This window comes from Musca vetustissima, unplaced genomic scaffold (assembly GCF_032173495.1).
Source record: "Musca vetustissima isolate MV318-11 ecotype Yass unplaced genomic scaffold, APGP_CSIRO_Mvet_v1 utg50290, whole genome shotgun sequence".
NCBI lineage: Eukaryota > Metazoa > Arthropoda > Insecta > Diptera > Muscidae > Musca > Musca vetustissima.
The window spans coordinates 6198-30155 of record NW_026881750.1 but is presented as its reverse complement, the minus strand read 5'-3'; the positions used below and the strand labels follow the sequence as shown (position 1 = coordinate 30155).

The window sequence follows — 23958 nt, the reverse complement described above, 5'->3', positions numbered from 1 at the left end:
CTACAGAGGCGTGGGTTTTTTTATTAAAGAATATTTCTTCACAGACCATCAGCTTCATAGGCGTGGGTTTTTTTATTAAAGAATATTTCTTCACAGACCATAAGCTTCATAGGCGTGGACTTTTAAAAGAATATTTCTTTATAGACCATCAGCTTCATAGGCGTGGATTTTTAAAGGGTAATATTTGAATGTTCAGACACCGAACTTATAATTTACCCTCTCAATAAAAAATCTTATACATAGTGTTTTACATTATTTATTTTTATATATTAAAAGACACTCACAAACATTTAAATCTATAGTATATAATAATTGAAAAATACAACAAATAAATCTTATAAAAAATCGTCAAGAAGATTTATAACAAATTATGTATAAATGTATATATAATTCCTGTTAAGATATTAATAAACCTAGTAGTATAATATAAATCCCTAAATTAATCAAAATCATGCCATGTATATTCCTTAATATCTTGCAACATTCTTGCCTTGTGCGAATCTAAAATCCAACGAATGCTAACAATTTGTATATGGCTCAAATGCTGGGCACTAAATCTTTCATGTAACCATGGCAAAAATTCTCCTTTATCAAATTGTAAAAGATTTATAAATATATAAGATATTTTCGATAAAATTTCATCAGGATTCAATTCGGCTTCTTCTAAATTACGATCATCAATAACATTACCACCATGCCATTGAAAATTCAATCGGGCATGTATGGAATCTGGCTCTATACTATAAAAATAGGCATTTTTATTACGAAAGAAATTAAAGTTCTTCAACGGGTATATTAAATTCTCCAGCTCATTTAAAGCTTCGTCATCTAAATCAGGTACATCATCGACAATCATGGCATCACATATACGCTTCAAATGTTTTGATCGAACAAATTCCGTATAGTGATCACCATATTTATCGAACACTTCGGCAAATTTCTCTTTAACTTCGGCGGTGGTACAAATAAAATCTAATGGTGTAATCTTTATGCGTTGTTTTTCACATGCCCGCAACAACCAATCCATGCTGACTATGTCATATTTTTGTGATTTACAGAGGGCTTGGACACGTATCGAAATATCACCGGCCACAACAATGCAACTGGGATTATTGGGTAAAGGATTTTCCACAATTGTGCCACCATTTTGAACTACCAACGATTTGAGGTATTGTGCGGTGTAACGTCTGTTCAGGGCGGCACTTAATATGCAAACACTGAAGCCTTCGAATAACTGTGAAGTTCTTTCAACCTGAAATTATAATTAAAACTTAAAATAAAAATAATTTAAAATATTTTATGTATCAACTTACATTACTCGGATCAAACTGCTTCTCATAGGTCAGCAAACCCAATTTCCTTTTCTCTGCTGGTGTCATCTTTCTCCTCTTACTTTGATTACCAATAAAATCTTCCAGGCTAACATTTCTCTTAACAATTTTCTTTATACCACCTCCACCATTGGAATTTGATTTTAGCTGTTGATACTCTTCGAGAGAAAGACATTCATGCCATGCCTTATCATTACGCCACATTTGAATGCGAGGAAAATGCAAGCACATATTCAGGGCAAAGGCTCCGGATGGATTTAAATCGGTAGCCTTAATTTGTAGAATTACCGAATTTCTCGGTTCAATCCAAACATCTGGCCGGCCCTCAGCACTTGTGTGACGATAATGATACCATATTGGTGGTTGTTCCTGTGACAACAAATGCCAATGGCTCTTCAGGGTATTATTGAGTAGAACACGTTGTTGCGTGCAGTTGCTAACTTTGCCCACCGAATATACTTCGAATTGTTGATGGGAAATGTATTTTAGTACTCCCACCAGAAATGACTCAACAAAGGTTCGGGAACGATTGTAGAAGCCTCCAATTACCAGCAGATCGAATTCAGTTGTCAAACCATCAATGTACTGGAAAGAAATAAATTCAAAAAAATTAGTAGATCAAAAGAAAAATGGGATATTTGTTGAGAGACAATCAGCTACTGAGGCGTGGATTTTTAAAGAATATTTCTTCACAGACCATCAGCTACTGAGGCGTGGATTTTTAAAGAATATTTCTTCACAGACCATCAGCTACTGAGGCGTGGATTTTTAAAGAATATTTCTTCACAGACCATCAGCTACTGAGGCGTGGATTTTTAAAGAATATTTCTTCACAGACCATCAGCTACTGAGGCGTGGATTTTTAAAGAATATTTCTTCACAGACCATCAGCTACTGAGGCGTGGATTTTTAAAGAATATTTCTTCACAGACCATCAGTTACTGAGGCGTGGATTTTTAAAGAATATTTCTTCACAGACCATCAGCTACTGAGGCGTGGATTTTTAAAGAATATTTCTTCACAGACCATCAGCTACTGAGGCGTGGATTTTTAAAGAATATTTCTTCACAGACCATCAGCTACTGAGGCGTGGATTTTTAAAGAATATTTCTTCACAGACCATCAGCTACTGAGGCGTGGATTTTTAAAGAATATTTCTTCACAGACCATCAGCTACTGAGGCGTGGATTTTTAAAGAATATTTCTTCACAGACCATCAGCTACTGAGGCGTGGATTTTTAAAGAATATTTCTTCACAGACCATCAGCTACTGAGGCGTGGATTTTTAAAGAATATTTCTTCACAGACCATCAGCTACTGAGGCGTGGATTTTTAAAGAATATTTCTTCACAGACCATCAGCTACTGAGGCGTGGATTTTTAAAGAATATTTCCTCACAGACCATCAGCTACTGAGGCGTGGATTTTTAAAGAATATTTCTTCACAGACCATCAGCTACTGAGGCGTGGATTTTTAAAGAATATTTCTTCACAGAACATCAGCTACTGAGGCGTGGATTTTTAAAGAATATTTCTTCACAGAACATCAGCTACTGAGGCGTGGATTTTTAAAGAGTATTTCTTCACAGACCATCATCTACTGAGGCGTGGATTTTTAAAGAATATTTCTTCGCAGAACATCAGCTACTGACGCGTGGAGTTTTAAAGAATATTTCTTCACATACCATCTGCTACTGAGTCGTGGATTTTTAAAGAATATTTTTTCACAGACCATTAGCTACTGAGGCGTCGATTTTTAAAGAATATTTCTTCACAGACCATCAGCTACTGAGGCGTGGATTTTTAAAGAATATTTCTTCACAGAACATCAGCTACTGAGGCGTGGATTTTTAAAGAATATTTCTTCACAGAACATCAGTTACTGAGGCGTGGATTTTTAAAGAATATTTCTTCACAGACCATCAGCTACTGAGGCGTAGATTTTTAAAGAATATTTCTTCACAGAACATCAGCTACTGAGGCGTAGATTTTTAAAGAATATTTCTTCACAGAACATCAGCTACTGAGGCGTGGATTTTTAAAGAATATTTCTTCACAGACCATTAGCTACTGAGGCGTCGATTTTTAAAGAATATTTCTTCACAGACCATCAGCTACTGAGGCGTGGATTTTTAAAGAATATTTCTTCACAGACCATCAGCTACTGAGGCGTGGATTTTTAAAGAATATTTCTTCACAGACCATCAGCTACTGAGGCGTGGATTTTTAAAGAATATTTCTTCACAGATCATCAGCTACTGGGGCGTGGATTTTTAAAGAATATTTCTTCACAGACCATCAGCTACTGACGCGTGGATTTTTAAAGAATATTTCTTCACATACCATCTGCTACTGAGTCGTGGATTTTTAAAGAATATTTCTTCACAGACCATTAGCTACTGAGGCGTCGATTTTTAAAGGATATTTCTTCACAGACCATCAGCTACTGAGGCGTGGATTTTTAAAGAATATTTCTTCACAGACCATCAGCTACTGAGGCGTGGATTTTTAAAGAATATTTCTTCACAGATCATCAGCTACTGGGGCGTGGATTTTTAAAGAATATTTCTTCACAGACCATCAGCTACTGATGCGTGGATTTTTAAAGAATATTTCTTCACAGACCATCAGCTACTGAGGCGTGGATTTTTAAAGAATATTTCTTCACAGATCATCAGCTACTGGGGCGTGGATTTTTAAAGAATATTTCTTCACAGACCATCAGCTACTGAGGCGTGGAGTTTTAAAGGATATTTCTTCACAGAACATCAGCTACTGAGGCGTGGATTTTTAAAGAATATTTCTTCACAGACCATCAGCTACTGAGGCGTGGATTTTTAAAGAATATTTCTTCACATACCATCTGCTACTGAGTCGTGGATTTTTAAAGAATATTTCTTCACAGACCATTAGCTACTGAGGCGTCGATTTTTAAAGGATATTTCTTCACAGACCATCAGCTACTGAGGCGTGGATTTTTAAAGAATATTTCTTCACAGACCATCAGCTACTGAGGCGTAGATTTTTAAAGAATATTTCTTCACAGAACATCAGCTACTGAGGCGTGGATTTTTAAAGAATATTTCTTCACAGACCATTAGCTACTGAGGCGTCGATTTTTAAAGAATATTTCTTCACAGACCATCAGCTACTGAGCCGTAGATTTTTAAAGAATACTTCTTCACAGACCATCAGCTACTGAGTCGTGGATTTTTAAAGAATATTTCTTCACAGACCATCAGCTACTGAGGCGTCAATTTTTAAAGAATATTTCTTCACAGACCATCAGCTACTGAGTCGTGGATTTTTAAAGAATATTTCTTCACAGACCATCAGCTACTGAGGCGTCAATTTTTAAAGAATATTTCTTCACAGAACATCAGCTACTGAGGCGTGGATTTTTAAAGAATATTTCTTCACAGACCATCAGCTACTGAGGCGTGGATTTTTAAAGAATATTTCTTCACAGACCATCAGCTACTGGGGCGTGGATTTTTAAAGAATATTTCTTCACAGACCATCAGCTACTGATGCGTGGATTTTTAAAGAATATTTCTTCACAGACCATCAGCTACTGAGGCGTGAATTTTTAAAGAATATTTCTTCACAGACCATCAGCTACTGAGGCGTGGATTTTTAAAGAATATTTCTTCACAGACCATCAGCTACTGAGGCGTGGATTTTTAAAGAATATTTCTTCACAGACCATCAGCTACTGAGGCGTGGATTTTTAAAGAATATTTCTTCACAGACCATCAGCTACTGAGGCGTGGATTTTTAAAGAATATTTCTTCACAGACCATCAGCTACTGAGGCGTGGATTTTTAAAGAATATTTCTTCACAGACCATCAGCTACTGAGGCGTCGATTTTTAAAGAATATTTCTTCACAGACCATCAGCTACTGAGGCGTGGATTTTGAAAGAATATTTCTTCACAGACCATCAGCTACTGAGGCGTGGATTTTTAAAGAATATTTCTTCACAGACCATCAGCTACTGAGGCGTGGATTTTTAAAGAATATTTCTTCACAGACCATCAGCTACTGAGAATATTTCTTCACAGACCATCAGCTACTGAGGCGTAGATTTTTAAAGAATATTTCTTCACAGAACATCAGCTACTGAGGCGTGGATTTTTAAAGAGTATTTCTTCACAGACCATCAGCTACTGAGTCGTGGATTTTTAAAGAATATTTCTTCACAGACCATTAGCTACTGAGGCGTCGATTTTTAAAGAGTATTTCTTCACAGACCATCATCTACTGAGGCGTGGATTTTTAAAGAATATTTCTTCGCAGAACATCAGCTACTGACGCGTGGAGTTTTTAGAATATTTCTTCACATACCATCTGCTACTGAGTCGTGGATTTTTAAAGAATATTTCTTCACAGACCATCAGCTACTGAGGCGTGGATTTTTAAAGAATATTTCTTCACAGACCATCAGCTACTGAGGCGTGGATTTTTAAAGAATATTTCTTCACAGACCATCAGCTACTGAGGCGTGGATTTTTAAAGAATATTTCTTCACAGACCATCAGCTACTGAGGCGTGGATTTTTAAAGAATATTTCTTCACAGACTATCAGCTACTGAGGCGTGGATTTTTAAAGAATATTTCTTCACAGACCATCAGCTACTGAGGCGTGGATTTTTAAAGAATATTTCTTCACAGACCATCAGCTACTGAGGCGTGGATTTTTAAAGAATATTTCTTCACAGACCATCAGCTACTGAGGCGTGGATTTTTAAAGAATATTTCTTCACAGACCATCAGCTACTGAGGCGTGGATTTTTAAAGAATATTTCTTCACAGACCATGAGCTACTGAGGCGTGGATTTTTAAAGAATATTTCTTCACAGCGTGGATTTTTAAAGAATATTTCTTCACGGACCATCAGCTACTGAGGCATGGATTTTTAAAGAATATTTCTTCACAGACCATCAGCTACTGAGGCGTGGATTTTTAAAGAATATTTCTACACAGACCATCAGCTTCATAGGCGTTGATTTTTAAAGAATATTTCTTCACAGATCATCAGCTACTGAGGAGTGGATTTTTAAAGAATATTTCTACACAGACCATCAGCTACTGAGGCGTGGATTTTTAAAGAATATTTCTTCACAGACCATCAGCTACTGAGGAGTGGATTTTTAAAGAATATTTCTACACAGACCATCAGCTACTAAGGCGTGGATTTTTAAAGAATATTTCTTGACAGACCATCAGCTACTGAGGCGTGGATTTTTAAAGAATATTTCTTCATAGACCATCAGCTACTGAGGCGTGGATTTTTAAAGAATATTTCTTCATAGACCATCAGCTACTGAGGCGTGGATTTTTAAAGAATATTTCTTCATAGACCATCAGCTACTGAGGCATGGATTTTTAAAGAATATTTCTTCACAGACCATCAGCTACTGAGGCGTGGATTTTTAATGAATATTTCTTCATAGATCATCAGGATTTTTAAAGTAAAACAGTAAAACATTTAAATCGTCTACTTACATCCGCTTTCACCTTATACCACCCGCCTCCATTACGACACCCCGGACGATATACTGCATTCTGTTTCTTCAAGACCACACCTTCAGCATGTTGATCCAAGGCTTGTTGAAATTTCGCACGAAAATCTTCAACACTTAGAATTTTTTCACTTTTCATCAGCTGCAATACACCTTCCTGTTCCCTTAGCAAATTACGCAATTTATACATACGCTGGATATATGGTATACCCAACAGATTCTGTCCATTCCAATATAACAAATCATACACCACAAAGCAGGGCTGCCAATTGCGATCTTCTTTTAAATGTTTTACATCGGTATTTTCACCCTTTTCACGATATTTTTGATTTAATCTATCCCATATCATCATTTCACCATCCAAGATGATCGATTGCATATCGATTGGCAGCAAATGTTTTAGTTTCATTGTCAGTTTATTCTCATCATCATAGCTGGAACCAAAACTATTTGTATAATCGATACCATTACGTGAAATATATTTAAAGAGACCATCTTTATAATGCAACTGAAAACGTTCACCATCCATTTTTGTTTCCATATAAAGGACGTCGGATGCCATAATTTGTTCCATATTACCGGGAAACACCTCACACAATTGGGGTCGTATGTGTTCAAATGGTGTTATATCTACAACCAATGGCGCCGGACCATTTCCCAATTGTGGTAAATTCCCATTAACTAATGTGAATTTATTGTCAGCCAAATGACAACATAATTTTGATAGATTTGCACAAGCTTGATACATGGCTTTAGCTTGCTCGTGTAGAAGATCAAAAATACGTTGCTCGGCAATTGACAACTGCATGGATTTGAGTAGCAAGCGAACAAACCACATTTGTTCTTCGGCTGAGGCTACTTGTGAAAGTTTTGTCAAGACATTTTCTGTATCTGTAACATAAATAAAAACGGATTTAATATTTAAATAATGAGAATACAAAAAATTTGAATCTTTGGTGAACTTACTCAATAAATTTTCACTTGCCACACTATCCAGCATATCATGCACTTCTTTTAGCGTCAAATCACTGGGACTATTTGAACATCTTGGTTTTAAAATTCTATAAACTCTCTCCGCGTAGTCTCCACGAATGCTACAAAAATTTCGAGCTTCCAATAATTCAGCTTCTTTTGCTAGAAAATAAATGAAATATGCAAATAAATAAATTCAAAATGCAGATGTGTATATAATACAAACATATACAAGTAAAAACAATATTTTATATATATATATATATATATATTTATATACATTTAAAATATATAAACTTGGCACCACATAATTAAACACCGATCGTTTTGTAAGAGGTCAGAGGTCATCAGCTTCAAAAGGATTCAGAAATCGATTTTCCTGGCCAAAACTCTACTTATTGTCGTAACCGATTTTTAATATCTATGCAGGTATTAATAGTAAACATATTGAAACTAAACTAAAATTGGGTCAGAATATCGGGAATTGATTAAGCATTGTCTGGTATTGTTCTGGCTCCTCTGTTCCCAAATTCAGAAAGATTGGAACTTGTATGGTTTGCGTTCATATGAAATTCGGAAACTGGTTGTTGTAGAAGCTTATACTGCTTTGTATTTACTTTTAATCTGGTTATGCTTCTAACTTCAGGTTCAAAAGACTGCGACCTGTAGCCGTTGTGTACAAAGTGAAGATGGGGAAAATGAAGATGTCTAGAAGCTGCCCAAGCCGGGCAGATATTATCCACCCTGCCATCTACTCTGCCCAATATGAATTAGGTCGGCCACACCATCCAGATCTCGGTTGTGCCAAGTCCACTTTGGTTTGTCGTGGTAGCTGCATCTGTGTGAATACACTCCTGATTGCTACGGCCGTTGATCTGGAGACACATTTTTTGTACCTTTAGACCTCTGTCTCCAGATTATGAAGATCCTTCCTGGCATGCCTAGCTGGTGTATTTATGCTCTCCCTAGATCATGAAGATCTCTCCATAATACACCCGTTGCTGGGAAGCCTGTCCATAAGATATAGCAAGGTATTCCCGAAGATGTCAGTGCATTCAGTACTGCCGGCCAACGACTTGAAGGTATATCTACTTCTCAGTTTATCACAAATAGCAGTGTCTTGCGCAGACGGTTTTAAAATGCTGGGTTAGTCAAATAACAGCAGTTCAATTAAAAGGAATGTATTTAATGTGTGACCACATTTCTTAACGAAACGAATATTGTTTTTGTATGACGGTCCCTGGAAGGATAATAGTTTTATCTCTTTAGAGGAATTCTGTCCATTTTAGAAGAATTTCCCAGAATGAGAATATCGTCAGAATTCGAAGCAGCATTGTTTTACCAATATGAATACGGAAGGAGTTTTAACTTGGCTATGGCAACGTCTGGAAAGGTCGAGCACCAAGCAGTGACTCTGGTAGAGGAATCCTCGTTAATGGAAGGGAAATTTGGATCGTTGGGATATTTTGAAAACCATATCGCAAAATCATCAATGTTGCTATCTCCTTGCAGCAGAAGGATTGTGGTTAAGCGATAACTGGCGCGCACTGCTATTAAAGGGCGGAATATAAACATTGACAATTTTAACCTCAGAATCTTCGGAATAAACAGAAATATTTATAATCTCTACGAAAGCAGCAGATAGTGAATGAGCTGGACCTCTTTCCCTGCCCCGTCGAATTATGTTGAAATTCCAGTACGAGAATAAGTTTCTTACAAAGCAACAATATGGATGTTGTCATTTATAGTATTTATACTAATTTTAACTATTCCATAACTCGATATCCTCCTCTGGAACTTTCCTACAACTAATTTCGATTTATAAAATGCAAATAGTCCACTGTTCTAAAACAATATTTCTTAAACTTCCAACTTACATTGCGAACTCAATTGTAGAACTTTAATATAAACTCTTCCCAGTGTAGGCACTTGCAGGCCATACGGTTCGCGGGCATTATCTGATTTCGGTATAAGGCAGCGCAGAATGCAATAGAAACTACTGCGTCCATCCTGTAATAGAATATAAGTAGTAGTTACAGCCTGTTTTTGTAAAATTCCAAACGAACGAATTCGTAAGTCACTTGAATTCGTTCGTTTGGAATTTTACAAAAACAGGCTGTTAATCTGGAAAACAATTTGTTTATATTTAATTTACCTCCGGCATATCTGGTTTCATCTTCTGTTCCTCACGAAATCGTTCACGATGTTTACAAAACGATGCATAGTACTGCTTTATAATTCGACATTTTTTATCTTTATTATTTGTCTTGGAAACACGATTTAGCAGGGAACAGATGTCACGAAATTTTATCGTTTCAGATATTTCCATGTTTATGCGGCGGACTGGAGAAGAGGATTTGATGGACAACAAATAGGGCAGTAGATTCCACAAATCAAAACATTGTGAAATTTATGAATGATTCGAAAACAGCTGTTTGTGTTTACGCTAACAACCGCTTGATGAGTTGTATTTGTAGATAGTACAGTGTGTCGTAGAAAAGTTTGTACCACAGTTAAAAATGTGATAATTTTATAAAGTAAAAACAAGATAGCAATTGAAAAAATTAAATAAAATGTAACTAAACTCTTAGCATTAATACGACAATCCAATATTTTGATTTCGGCACAACTGATTAAAACAACCAAACAAAAAACTGAATTTTTTATTGATGTTATTATAAATAATTGCGTTTTCTTTATCCATTTTAATGCTTAATGATAATAATTAAAATAAAATAATTTTGTGTTTGTTTACAAAACAGCTGATTTCCTCTCAGCAACTCCCAGCATACATACATCAAAGGCAAGCCAGTGGATACAGCCTTACATGAGGTGTTAGACGTATCAAGAAAAATATGGAATCCTCCGGCTACACTTTGGTTGCATTCCTTGAAAGAGCCTTTAAAAATGTGAAGCAGGAGGATATGAATTCTGCTCTCGTAAGCTCAGACATCCCCTCATTTCTAACTGGGCACACGTCAATGGTCTTGGCGCAAACCCCACTAAGAAAAACATGGTACAATCCTTGACCGCAAATTAACGTGGAATAGAAATGTTGAGGAATGCTCTAAGAAAGGACTAATAGCACTCTATTCTGTAGGTGTCCTTCACTGTGTGTCAGAAGACACAGACAGTTTGGAAGATATGAAATTTATAACCTTGCTTTCTTCTCCAAAATAGACCCCAATCAGATCCTAGGCTTTGTCAAAAATTTAGCTTGGCTAGGCTCTCCAACTCCAACTTTTTTTCCTCTCTTCCATTTTTTCCTTTCCCTTTTTTGTTTTCAGTTATCAAGGATGATGATTAGTGAACGGTTACAATTAGCAGCCGTACATCCCCAACCTAAACTAAATATCAGCTGCTGATGGTACAAAAAAATTCTTACTGAGTAAATTCCACTTGTAAGTATTTGCAAATACTCAGTAACACAACTGACAAATCTGCTCTCTCCATTCACTCTCTTTTACTAAAGTTTTGGGTAAACGAGCAACATTTTTTAATAATTTGTATAAATTATTGAGTAAACAAACGAATATCGCCAAACGCCAGACGCTTTTCGCTTTGATTATGAACACCGAACAAAATTAGCAAAGCTTTTACCGATGTAACAACGCCCCAAGGCACGTGTGAGTCTTTTTGGCAATCATAATATTTACATTCCCGTTTGTCTCCCAGTATCATTTGTATTTCAAATAGAATAAGTAGAAGAATTAAAAATAAGAATAACAATAAATTAAATTTGCGGCTGTTCGTAGTGATTGCACACCTCAAAGGGGAGGTGAAGGAAAGCAAGCAATCATTGAAAAAGACATCGAGGAAAACTAAAATAACGAAACATTGACAACATTTTGTGATACGGAAGCAATTATACAATCGCGCCAATAAAACCGTCCCCCCATATACTGCAATCCTTTTAGTTTCACGATGCTTGTTTATCTACGAACAGCCTGGAGAACATTTACCAAATCGAATGCTGCGGTGCGGGTCATCAAGAAATTCCATCATCATGCGTTCAGTGACAAATATCTGTTGCTGACCAATGTATCGATTTCTCTGGGCCTAAGTAGTGCCGGTGACATGCTGGAGCAACAATATGAAATCTATTGTGGTGAACTGGAGAAATGGGATCGTACACGAACATCACATATGGCCGTATCGGGAATGACAGTGGGTGTTATTTGCCATTATTGGTATCAAATACTTGATTCTCGTCTACCTGGACGTTCTCTGCAAATGGTTATGAAGAAAATCGTATTGGATCAATTGATTTGTTCCCCTGTTTATATATCGGCATTCTTTATTACATTGGGTATTTTGGAGAAGAAAACAAAAGAGGAGGTATTCGAGGAAATGAAACAAAAAGCCTGGAAGTTATATGCCGCCGAATGGATGATATGGCCGGTGGCACAATTTGTCAATTTCTATTGGCTACCATTGAAATATCGAATCTTTTATGACAATATTATTAGTTTGGGTTACGATGTTTACACCAGTCAGGTCAAACATACTGACTGATGCGGGGGGATTTTGGAATGGGATTTTTATGTCAATGATGTTGTATGGTATACAACAGAATTTTTAGATGCTATATTTTTTTATTTTGTAATGTGTTATTGATAAACAACAAGTACCTCAAACTGAAACACGAGACATTCTTTAAAAGAATGAAAAACAAAAACAATGTATATTGTAATTTAGTAAATATTTATGATTGTTATACGTAATTGACGAGATATGATTTGTATATATTAGTACTAAATAAATCAATAAAAACTAAATCGAGGACCAAAGTTAAAAAATGTTTGAATACAAGGGATGGGATTTTTTTATACATTTTTCACAAAACAGTGGGTACGACCAATTAACCTGACATCAAAATGTGGACCCAAAGCTTATAATCTCATCTGATTTATTGCTTAGAATATCTAACACATTCTATATTAGAGCTTTTTTAATATTGCAAATTAGCAATGAGTTGTAAAGCAATTATTGATGGCGTAATAAATTATGTACTTATTGTTTTAACAACAATGATGACAAGATGTGCATCTTTTCAGTATAACGCAGTCATTCTTATTATAACCGGTAAGGAAAGTTCAAAAGTCGGACGGTTTCGACTATATGATACCCTTCTCCACTTTGGATACCAATCTGGAGTTTATGAAAAATTGAATGTCAATCATCGGGCAAAATATGTAAAAGATCTATATATAAATGGACGTATTTGAGCAACCTTGGCATCCACCATTTGCTATGCAGCACAGAGCGCTATCCAACAACAAAACTTCGCATACATCAATCTGGGTCTAATTCAGTACTCTGTGCAGAATTTTGTCTCAATCGGACAAATATTGGTGCACCATTTACCTAAAATCGGACGAAACTATATATGGGACCTATATCTAAATCTGAACCGATTTCAACAAAACTTAGCACACATCATTCCAGACTCAATTCAGTACACTATGCAAAATTTCGTGCAAATTGAAAGATATATAGGGACTTTGGTGCACCATTTACATAAAATCGGACGAAAATATATATGGGAGCTACATATATATCTGAACCGATTTTCACGAAACTTATCACACATCACTCTGGACATAATTCAGTACCCTGTGCCAAATTTCGTGCAAATCGGAAGATATATAGGGGCTTTTATGCACCATTTACACAAAATCTGACGAAAATATGAATATCTGTTCACCACATGGACGGCTGAAATGAAGCTCCCACTGAACATAATGGTCGATGGAGAATTTATTCTGACCACCAACTACCCCAAGATACTGGGTGTAACGTTCGACAGCCTTTTCATGTCGTCTGCGCAAGCCTCTGCTTTGTGCGATAAGCTGAGTAGTAGGCACAAGGTCCTCAAGTCTCTACCTGGCAGCACTTGGGTCGCTGACAAAGAAAGCTTGTTGACCTCTTATAAAGCAATAGGTCGGTCAGTGGTAAGCTATGCGGCGCCAATGTGGTTCGCGAATGTTAGTGATACGAAGTGGAAGAATATCCAGACCTGCCAGAATGCTGCCCTTGGAACTGCAAAAGGGTGTCTCCTCATGACTCCTGTGAACCATCTTCATGAGGAGATCTTACCGGTCCCATCGTCACAATTATATGTTGTCGATGCAGTACTTGCTTGGGTGCTATCGTCGGGAACATTCCTGCCTTAGTCTTATGGACAGAACTCCCCCGCCCAGGCACGTCAGGAAAGATCTTCATGATCTAGAGAGAGAGGTCCAAAGGTACAAGCGTGTACCCCTAGATCAAGAAGCGTATCAAGCAGGTCTGAATGGTATTCACACATGCCGATTTCAATACAAAAACTCCCAAATTTTCAGTGCGCATTCATTTTTATTATATCCCGAATTTCTATTCATTCCATTTCACAAATATAATTTCAAATAGATAATTGAAAAAATGACTCCAGGATACTGGCAGCAATCAGCACAACACACCAACGTTTACATATATTAAATACTGAGCAGAGACGGCTCTTTTCATTCAATTTTTACGATTACCACGTCTACGCATTGACGCCTGACATTTGGGACAATACCATTTACCCTTCGGCGGTTGTGTTATACCAACACATGGATAATGGAACCATTCATATGGACATGCATCATTGTCACAAGCAACCATATCACCATAGGAGACTTGATTACATGTACAATAACGTGGTTCATTTGGATCATAAGACCATTCACCATCGGGAGTTTGTTCGACGACCATGCCATTTTCATTAAGGGTTATATTGGAGCCGGGTGTAAGGGCTGTTGAGGTGGAGGATGATGTTGAGGCGGAAGCTGTTGAGGATGTTGAACTTAGCGCCTGTCTATTACCACCTGTGGCCGATGTGCTTGATGCTGCAGTCAATGAATTACTGGACGAGGCAGTAACATGTTGTCCTGCTGGCAGGAGTGATGGAACACTTAGATTAGTGGGGGCGGAGGATGCCAGCATATCCACAGAATCAACACTCAGCGATGAGGAGGAAGATGCCAAACTAAGAGCACCAGTGCTGGATGTGGTGACATTGGGTGTACTAAGGTTATGTGATAAACTGGAATTTAATTTCCTGCAACGAAAAAAAAAATAAGTTATTTTTATTACAGAAAAACCCTAATCCTTAAAGTTTCAAATACATACTTTGAGGTATATTTCTTTTTGGACTTTTCAGTGGAGGAATTTGTCAATCCTAATGCCGATGCCGTGGCTGTGGGATTTGAAATGTCTCGGCTAATCCAAAACTCAGTTGGACCACCACCGGCCCCATGTATGGCCTCATAGCTTGCCTTCATACTGGCTGATCTACGCCCCTGCTGCATTTGCTGTGTAGCCACAATGGCTTGTGTGGCCGCTGCAGCTATAGCTGTAGTTGCCGAACCACCAATTTGTTGAAGATTATATGTAACTGGTGAAGGTGTTCCCACCGAACCAGCTGCAGCATTTAGGACAGCTCCAATACCAGGCGTAATCGGTCTTACAACAGCAACTGGTGGTGTTCCGGGAGTAAGATTATTACCCAAATTTGCTCTCTTTTCTGGCACGGCATTTTGCAGAGTTGAAGTTGAATCACGTCGCTTCTCCGGTTTTGGTGTTCGATAACGATTATCCTTAGTGGCGCCAGTGGGTGTTGCTGGCACTGTAATACCACCCATACCCATGCCAGCACCACCCATAACAGCACTATGACTATTGCTGCCAGAGGGTGCCACGGCTGCACTCATTCCACCATAGTATCTATTCTCTTTTTGATTTAACCCGGTAACACTTAGTAGTGCCGTGGCAGCACTGCTGCCGCCATCCATTTCTAAAGAACGTTTCTCCAGTATCTCTGTTATGCCATTATTATCTGCCTCCAATTCACACTTGAATTTGAACAATTCACTGTCCAAGCGTCGTAAATATCTTTCGACCAATTCGTGGATTTGTGTAGCAATTGTCACTTTCTCATCGGCATCCTCGAGGACTTTATAATACTCCTTACGCAGATTCTGGTACTCACTGTCAGCAGCTTCATCTTGCAATTCACCACGTTTGCATTGCATAAAGAAGGCGCGGGTTTTCTTCTCCAGAGAGTCCATGTTGTCTGGAAGCAAAAAATTTGTTAATTGTAGAAAATAAAAGAAATAATTATTATCAGAACTTACTCTGCACTGTTAAATCCAATTCTCTCATTTCGGTGAAACGATCCCGTAGCTCCTGAGGCAAGTGCTCAATCACTAAAATAAACGAAAAATTACTAATTATTTTAGTTTTTCCATATAAACAAATAAAAAGACAATGGTCCCGCCATAACCTTAAAACAACAATAATTGTTTTGTTTATAATTTCGCATTTTGAGACTCCCAAACAAAAATCGATGATGTTTGACGGATTCCCCTTGTCATGACTGGGCTATTGTTTTCTTTCGACTTTGCACAATCATACTTACTTTCCAAATAATCCTCTAAATACAACATTTTTATATAGTTTGTTCGAGGCAGGAATCTTAATAAATAAAATTATTGTTTTTGTTGTGTTCTATTTATGTTTTGTTATTGTTTATAAACAATTAACAATATAACAATTAATGTTTTCTCACAATAAGTACCTTTCAGCTCAACACAACGTCGTCTGAAGAAAAAATGAAAAACGTTCCTCCTGCTAACGAATGGAAGGAGAAGACAGAATGGCCGATAAAGATAACCCCAAAATGGAATAACCGAAAGTTTACGAATTGGAGGGAGACAAATCGACGTCCACAGATAACAGAGTTTGGGCGGACTGCAATTGTGACGCCGTCACTTTTATGTTGGCGTAAGGAGTCAATATACTGCTCGACAGTTATTAGATGTACACCACAAATACGATTTATGTACTGTACACAATTCAAAGACACTCGAGATTGAACATGCAAAAAAATGTAAATATAATGCGCTTGTATCAGAACCTGCAATAATCTTCTATTAATCGCAATTTTTAACCTTTATAAATTAATAAGGGTTTATTGTAATTATGCCAAGCTTAACCCTTTGAGCCCCGAATTTTTTTCCGCAATCATAGAACAATTTTCTGTTCACAGATTTAATGCAACTATCCTAGATAGGACATGGACAAAATTTGACATCGCTAAATCCTTGCATTCGGGAGATACAGTACATTCTTTCTAAAAAATAAAAGCCCAATATCAAGAAAACCAAATGCAAAATCGACGAAAAAATTATTTTAAATTATTCTCTATATTCTGTTTTACAAGAATCAAAATTAATTATCACTGCAGAATTCGTATATTTCAAATACAAAGAGATTTAAATAATATGGACTGTATACACAAAATAGTACTGTACAATTTTTTGCTCTCTTCTCTGTATTAAAAAGCTCATAACTTTACCAAAATTTTGAATTTTTTCGATTTTTCTTGTGATATGTGTCGTCCATAATCAGATCATGACATATGAAATCCGAAGAATATATATCTACTAGCAGTATATGAAATATAAGCTCTAAAACATTTTGTTGCCTGTGGGCAACATTGGGCCACAAAGGGTTAATTTATTTTGGTCTATTAAATTAAGGCTTTGCCATAATATTGGACTTCAGATTGAATGTACTGTATCTCGCGAATGCAAGATTTTGTCTGAATGCTATTTAGGACACTTGCATACAATTTGTGTAAGGAAAACAAAGAGTTGTTCAAAGAGTTAGTAGGTGTAGCTGTTGCTTTCCTAAAGCTCTGAGATGGTAGAAAAACATTCGGCCAAATTTTCGTGGGCATGTGTACCTATTTTAGGGATTTAGCCATGTTAATGATCACACGCTACGTTTATCACACTTGGCTTTCTGATTAGAATGATACATTATTTAGTAGAAGTGCATAATTCCAGGTAAATGGGCGTCTAAAACTATTATTATTTTACAAAGATTATTTTAAGTAATTCGTGTGGAAAGCTACTTTCAAATGCATGTCATAAATCCCCAATCGAATACATATCACTCTCGAAATGTTTCAAATTTAAAAGGAGATTCTGTAGCGAACCTATTGTATAAATACAACTCATGGAATGGAAAACGGAAGTGGATTTGCTCCATTCCGTTCACGAGAGGACATTAGAATCTCCTCAGGAACTCGTCTTCTGCTATTCAGCTTCTGTGTTGATCGAAGTTTTTCCAGTTCCGAAGTTTGGAACCATACAGAAGTGACAATACCGCACGGGATCTCATCAACAGGTTCTACATCTTTATCCTCTTAACCCTTTGTGGCCCAATGTTGCCCACAGGCAACAAAATGTTTTGGAGCTTATATTTTATAGCAAAGTTATGAGCTTTTCAATATAGAGAAGAGGGTAAATTTGTGTACAGTACTAATTTGTGTATACAGTCCAAATTATTTAAATCGCTTCGTATTCAAATTGTACAAATTCTATCCTCAGAATTGTTTTTGATTCTTGTAAAATTGAATATAGAGAATAATGTAAAATGATTTTTCTGAGATTTTGCATTTGGTTTTCTTGATATTGGAATGCAGGATATATCGATGTCAAATTTTGTGCATATCCTATTTAGGAAAGTTGCATTAAATTTGTGAACAAATATTTGTTCTAAGATTGCGGAAAAAAATTCGGGGCTCAAAGGGTTAAAGGTGTAGAATGTTATTTACTGCATTAAAAGATGGTTTGCAGGCTCTTTAACTTTACCTGTCTTGAGCACTTTACCTATGTTGTAACTATTTATACCCTCAGCCTTAAGGCTAATGAGGGTATATACATTTTGATACGGTAAAAATGTGCTTCATCGAAATATTGGTTTTACATCCTTTTGAGAAAATTTGGGGTCGATCTACGAATGTCTGGCCGGCTGGTGCGCACAATAACTTTCGAAGGGAATAATCGATCTTAATAATCACATCTTAATATTTCTTCCAAACTTAATTCAAGTTCGAAGATGGAGAATATCGGCCCACTCCTTCTGGTAACTCCCCCACAAAATGATACAAATTGTGGAAAAAATTAATTTTATAATATCATGCGAACGGACTATCCGATTTGAACCAAACCTTGCACAACCTATTATCTTTACCAAGCCTAGATCAAGTCCGAAGATGGAACGCATTGGTCCATTCCTTCTGGTACCTCCCCCACAAATGGTCAACATGTTCCATATTTATAAATTCAATATTCAAGTTTAATTTGAAACAAACTTAACACAACCTATTACTTCTAACAAGCCTAGACCAAGTTCGAGGATGAGACCCATTCATTCACTCACCCATAAAATGGTCAAAATTGTGCAAAAAAGTAATTTTATAATATCATGCGAACGGACTATCCGATTTGAACAAAACATTGAACAACGTATTACCTTTACAAAGCTTAGGTGATGTCCGAAGATCGGACCTATTGGTCAAACATTTCAACAATTATAAATCCCATATTGGGCGAAAATAATGTCCGATTTGAACAAAAATTTTGCACAATCTACTATCTTTACAACAACTAGATAAAGTTCTCCCCAAAAAAGGTCAGTATTTTATAAATCTGTAAATTTTATTAAATTTAATCAAATAGAATAACCAATTAGATCAACATTAAATCTGAAACCTCTTTGAGAAAAACATACCTTATATAAAGCAAATAATAAAACATTCGTTGAATTCCGAAGAACTCCTCAAACCATAGGCTGATGGTATATATCTGTCGGCAACACCGACTGACACATTCTTACTTGTTTTATGAAGGCATACATAAAACACTACTTCTGTACAATGGTTATCCTATAAAAGCGCACTGCTCGCCTTAAAACTCCATTCTGCTCTTTTATAAAGACTTCCTTCTGATCGTCTATACCGACTCTCTTCTGCTATAAAGACTCACTTCAGCTCAATAAAGACTGACTTCCGTCGTCTAAAAAGACTTCGTTGTTCATTAAAACTCCAATCTGCGTCAATAAAGGCTCTTCTGATCGTCTATAAAGACTCACTTCAACTAGGTAATGACTCCCTTTTGTTCGCCACTCTTCTATTAGTCTAACTACTTTCAGCTCGTCTATGAAGACTCACTTCAGCTCAATACAGACTCCCTTCTGCTCGTCTATAAAGACCCCCTTCAGCTCGCCTAACTTCAGCACCTACAGACGTGACTACCTTCAGCTCGTCTATAAAGTCTCCCTTCTGCTCTTCTATAAAGACTCCTTTCTGCTCTTCTATAAAAACTCCCTTCTGCTCGTCTATAAAGACGCACTTCAGCTCGTCTATAAAGGCTCATTTTGGCTTGTTTATAAAATATTTATTTTGCTCGTTATTGTTCCATTGGTTTTTTTTCATTTCATTTCATTTATTTCATACAATGTAATATAAAAAAGCCAGCATGGCCAATAACTTATATTAACTTATATATGAAAAAAATAAAAATCCAAACAAAGAATAAACTAAATAAATTAAAAATACATAACAGAAAAAAAAACAAAAATTCAACATAATGAAATTTAATGCAAACCCCTAACATAACAGATTCCAAACAAGAACCCCAATCCACTGCACTCTACTTAACTGTTGCTAAAAAAAGTGGAGGGGAAAAGAAGCTTAAGGAATCATACATATGAATATACTATATATTCCTCTCGAGCCCAAGTTTTACAATAGTTATAGTTCCAGAACCTTAAAGAATCTACAATTTTTATACATTTTGCATTATTTTACTCGAAATCTGTTTCTGTACCCACAAAACTAGTATGTAAAACTTTTAGTCAAGTTTTAGAAAACAACAAATGTGTGTTCTCTTTTTGAACTATTTACTCTAGAAATTTGGCCGAGTAAAAATCTTGTCCCGGAATGCTATACTCTGATTGACTGTTGTGTTGATTTTGAAGGTTTTACTAGTTTTTCGTTCCAGAGTTTTACTATTAAAAAAGTACGGAAACGGAGTAACAAAAACACCCAACATTTCCATAAATAGTCATTTTAACTAACTCATTTTCATAAAAGCAAATATTTTTCTACATGTAATTACATCCAAAACCCAAAACAGCTGTTCACTGGGCACGTTACGTCGTTGACTAATTTGCCACATTTGTTATTGTCAATAGGTCCTTTGCCCATCGTACACACAGAAGTTTGTTACCCTTAGGAGAGAGCCAAACACAAATTCGTCGTCGTATTATCCTTACAATAGTTATTCGTCATTCGTGTCGGCCAGTTGGAATGAAGAAACCGAAGAAAATAAATAACAAAATAATACAGGAATAGCAAACGGAATACCATCATAACAAAGTACAAACAAACCTGCCAGAATTGATGTTATTTTCAGGTGCAACTGTGAAAAAAACAGTGAAAATAAAATGTTGCCGAGCCATTATAATAACAAAAAATATGTCCTTGTTCTTTAAAATAATGAATTTAATTACATCCTGAAAAAGCAAAGAAACAACAACAAAAGAAAAAAACAATAATTGTTTCAAATCCATTAAAAATATATACATCGTAGTAGATGTGCCTGCGTGTGTGTGTTTCCACCAAGGGAAAAATTTAACCAAGAAATTTAAAGTGTAGTTATGTTTGTGTGCCGCCTGTGCATGCAAATAAGAGTTATAAAGAAATATAAAACAAAGTTTAAAAAGAAGTGATACAAAAAAAGAAAGTTTTCTATTATTTAGAATTAATTGACGGGATTTCTAAAATTATTTTAATTATCCTGGTTCCCGAAAATATATTATGCCCAAAGTGTTAGTGCCCCAGGGCGTTCCGCAGCAAACAAACAATAAATTAATAATGTCCTCACAAACAAAGTTGCCGAAAGAAAATCGTATAATGCCAGATAATATTCGAGAATGTCACAGTAATGCCACCACACCCATGGGCCAAAAGCATCTTCGTCCGCAATTATCCTCCTCCTCCAGCGATTCTGCAAACTCTGAACCGCAATCACCAACCCAACTCTTGGACTTTGATGATTTTACTGCAACCAGTAGCATAATGGAATTCCTGCGACAAGAACAGAAATGTGGTGGCGCCGGAGATCTGCTAACAAATGGTCATGACTCCGAAATCGATGCTGAGAGTATTTTTCAAGAAGTTAGCCGTTTGGCGGATAATTCAGATACCCGTAGTGTTGATGAGTTATTGCGTGAAGCCGAGTTACTGCTGCAACATCAAAACATTATGGGAGCTATGCAGGACAACAAGAAATTACCCAAATCAATGAAATCGAAAAGTCCTCGTTCAACGAAAAGTCGTACAAATAATGGACCAACATCTGTTGTGCAGCAGACCACCCCTGCCAGCACCACAACAACAACAACCATACAAATGAATAGCAAATATACCAAAAGTATTGAAAATGTCCTACCAAAGGACAACATGATTAAGCTAAGCAATGGCTATATGCCTGCCTCAACACCCCTTGATGATTGTAGTCCGCCCCTGATGACACCAGAGACACCAACTGTTACTTATTCCCTTTCGGATATGGGTATTAATGGTGGGGTTGGTGGAAGTGGTGGCGGTACTAGTTCTGGTATTGGCGGCAATACATTTACAAATTTTGCCAAAAATTTACCCACAGAATCTGCAATTTCTGCGGAAAGTCCTCTGGTGGAATTACCCGATGAGAATACCGCAACAGTAAATCAATGTTCATCTAATGATAATACCACAAAGGATATAACCACTAAGAATATGTATGGTGATGATGATACGGACGATGGAACTGATACGGTGAGTGTTTGAGAATTTTATAATGAAATGTGTAGCATATTTTTAGGCTGTTCAAAAAGTTGTTATTTTTAACGATGATATTAATATGAGCAAATTTTCTATAAACAGGGTTTCAGTCAAATATAAAATAAAATGGTTTTATTTATTCCTTAAAATAAACTATAGATAAGGATTAAGGAATTAATTATATAACTACAACTAACTTGTGAGGATCTTAAAAAGTTTGTATGGACCCAAACGTTTGTAAATCCATGAAATATTGTCCCCAATCCAACCTTCTAGTATTAGATTACCATATCTCGAATAGCTGGATCGATCTAGAAACGTCCGACCTACATTACATTCTATCTGTACATTACAACCTGTTAACAAAATTCAGACCGCTGTTATTGATCAGTCATAACCAAACTTAGCATGTGAATTTGGTTCTGAGACAAATGGGGCAGGACTTTTGTGTGGAAAAGATATAATCCAGAAAAGTTTCAAAACTATGAAGGAGGGAAGGTTCAAAGAGGTTGTAAATAAAACGAAATTTTGCCAGTTTTGAGATGTAGTTAAAGACGTGGACTGAGGTGAACATCGTTGGTCGAGTAAGACTCGGTTCGTTTCGGATGGTAGACACAACGGGCTGAGATGACAGACGTTGGCCGAGTAAAAATGGAAAAAGAAAAATTGGAAATATATTAACATGTGTTAAAAAGAGTTAGGATTTGAAGAGCATATCCGCATATATTGTTACACCTCTATTAGCTTCAGTCATACGTTTATGAGCACTAAACTTGTAGGCTCGAATGGACACTTGAATAGATGGTGTGCATCGTGATGGCTTTGTTTTCAGGAGGGACACCTATTTAGGATTCCGGGGGCAATGCGATCTCAACTCATGGAGGTAATTGACTCATGGAGGTAATTGACGCTCGTCATCTGGGCACACCCGGTTGCAAATCGGAGTGGATTATTATGAGTACTTTGAACGGATCTCCATTGTGTGTTACTAAGGAAAGAAGTCCGGACCGGGTCATCATAATTAAGGATGAAACGAAAGATGCCCTTGTATGTCTTTACCAACTTTTCTTCGTTCTTACTCAAGAATGTGCCAGCCAAAGCTTTCAGAATTTTATTCCTATTTTTCACTTTCTGGTTGCCGTAAATGGAATGCGATGAGCAATGAAGAGGGTTATCAATGACCACCCCAATGATTTTCGTATTATGGATGGTGGAGATACGCCTTCCTTCGATGGAAATGTGAAGTTCTAAACTGAGTTTTCTCGCGTCCAGGAAGTGAAAAGTCACACATTAGACTTTGCAGCGGATAGTTTTAGATTGCGCTCCCGGAAGAAGCTGGTGATGGTGGTTAGGTAGTTGGAAATGTTAGCAATTACGTTGTCAATGTTAAAGTCGAACGAAATAACCGTCCAGTCATCGGCGTACGA

The 23958-nt window shown here is 36.7% G+C and overlaps 3 protein-coding genes across 3 annotated transcripts; 1 reads left to right on the top strand and 2 right to left on the bottom strand.

Moving 5' to 3' along the window:
- Positions 1–436: 436 nt before the first annotated feature.
- On the bottom strand, positions 437–10156 carry LOC133327730 (DNA ligase 4-like). The gene is made up of 6 exons (XM_061536272.1): positions 9983–10156; positions 9705–9837; positions 7822–7989; positions 6839–7746; positions 1314–1916; positions 437–1252 (listed from the first exon to the last, which is right to left on the bottom strand). Exons 1-6 carry the CDS (start codon positions 10154–10156, stop codon positions 440–442), a joined length of 2799 nt encoding a protein of 932 aa, XP_061392256.1. The 3' UTR covers positions 437–439.
- Positions 10157–11741: 1585 nt separating this feature from the next.
- On the top strand, positions 11742–12342 carry LOC133327729 (mpv17-like protein 2). Its single transcript, XM_061536271.1, has one exon. The coding sequence runs from the start codon at positions 11752–11754 to the stop codon at positions 12340–12342; it is 591 nt and encodes a 196-aa protein (XP_061392255.1). The 5' UTR covers positions 11742–11751.
- A 1992-nt stretch (positions 12343–14334) lies between these two features.
- LOC133327728 (inhibitor of growth protein 3-like) lies at positions 14335–16354 on the bottom strand. The gene is made up of 4 exons (XM_061536270.1): positions 16271–16354; positions 15987–16058; positions 14983–15925; positions 14335–14911 (listed from the first exon to the last, which is right to left on the bottom strand). Exons 1-4 carry the CDS (start codon positions 16296–16298, stop codon positions 14335–14337), a joined length of 1620 nt encoding a protein of 539 aa, XP_061392254.1. The 5' UTR covers positions 16299–16354.
- Positions 16355–23958: the final 7604 nt, after the last annotated feature.

Coding starts and splice junctions, on each gene's coding strand:
- LOC133327728 (XM_061536270.1), bottom strand. CDS start 16,298: ATGTTGTATTTAGAGGATTATTTGGAAA. Junction 15,926..15,986: donor ATTGGATTTAACAGTGCAGA/GTAAGTTCTGAT, acceptor TTTTGCTTCCAG/ACAACATGGACTCTCTGGAG. Junction 14,912..14,982: donor AAAAAGAAATATACCTCAAA/GTATGTATTTGA, acceptor TTTTCGTTGCAG/GAAATTAAATTCCAGTTTAT.
- LOC133327730 (XM_061536272.1), bottom strand. CDS start 10,156: ATGGAAATATCTGAAACGATAAAATTTCGTGACATCTGTTCCCTGCTA. Junction 9,838..9,982: donor TGAAACCAGATATGCCGGAG/GTAAATTAAATA, acceptor ATTCTATTACAG/GATGGACGCAGTAGTTTCTA. Junction 1,917..6,838: donor GGTATAAGGTGAAAGCGGAT/GTAAGTAGACGA, acceptor ATTTCTTTCCAG/TACATTGATGGTTTGACAAC.
- LOC133327729 (XM_061536271.1), top strand. CDS start 11,752: ATGCTTGTTTATCTACGAACAGCCTGGAGAACATTTACCAAATCGAAT.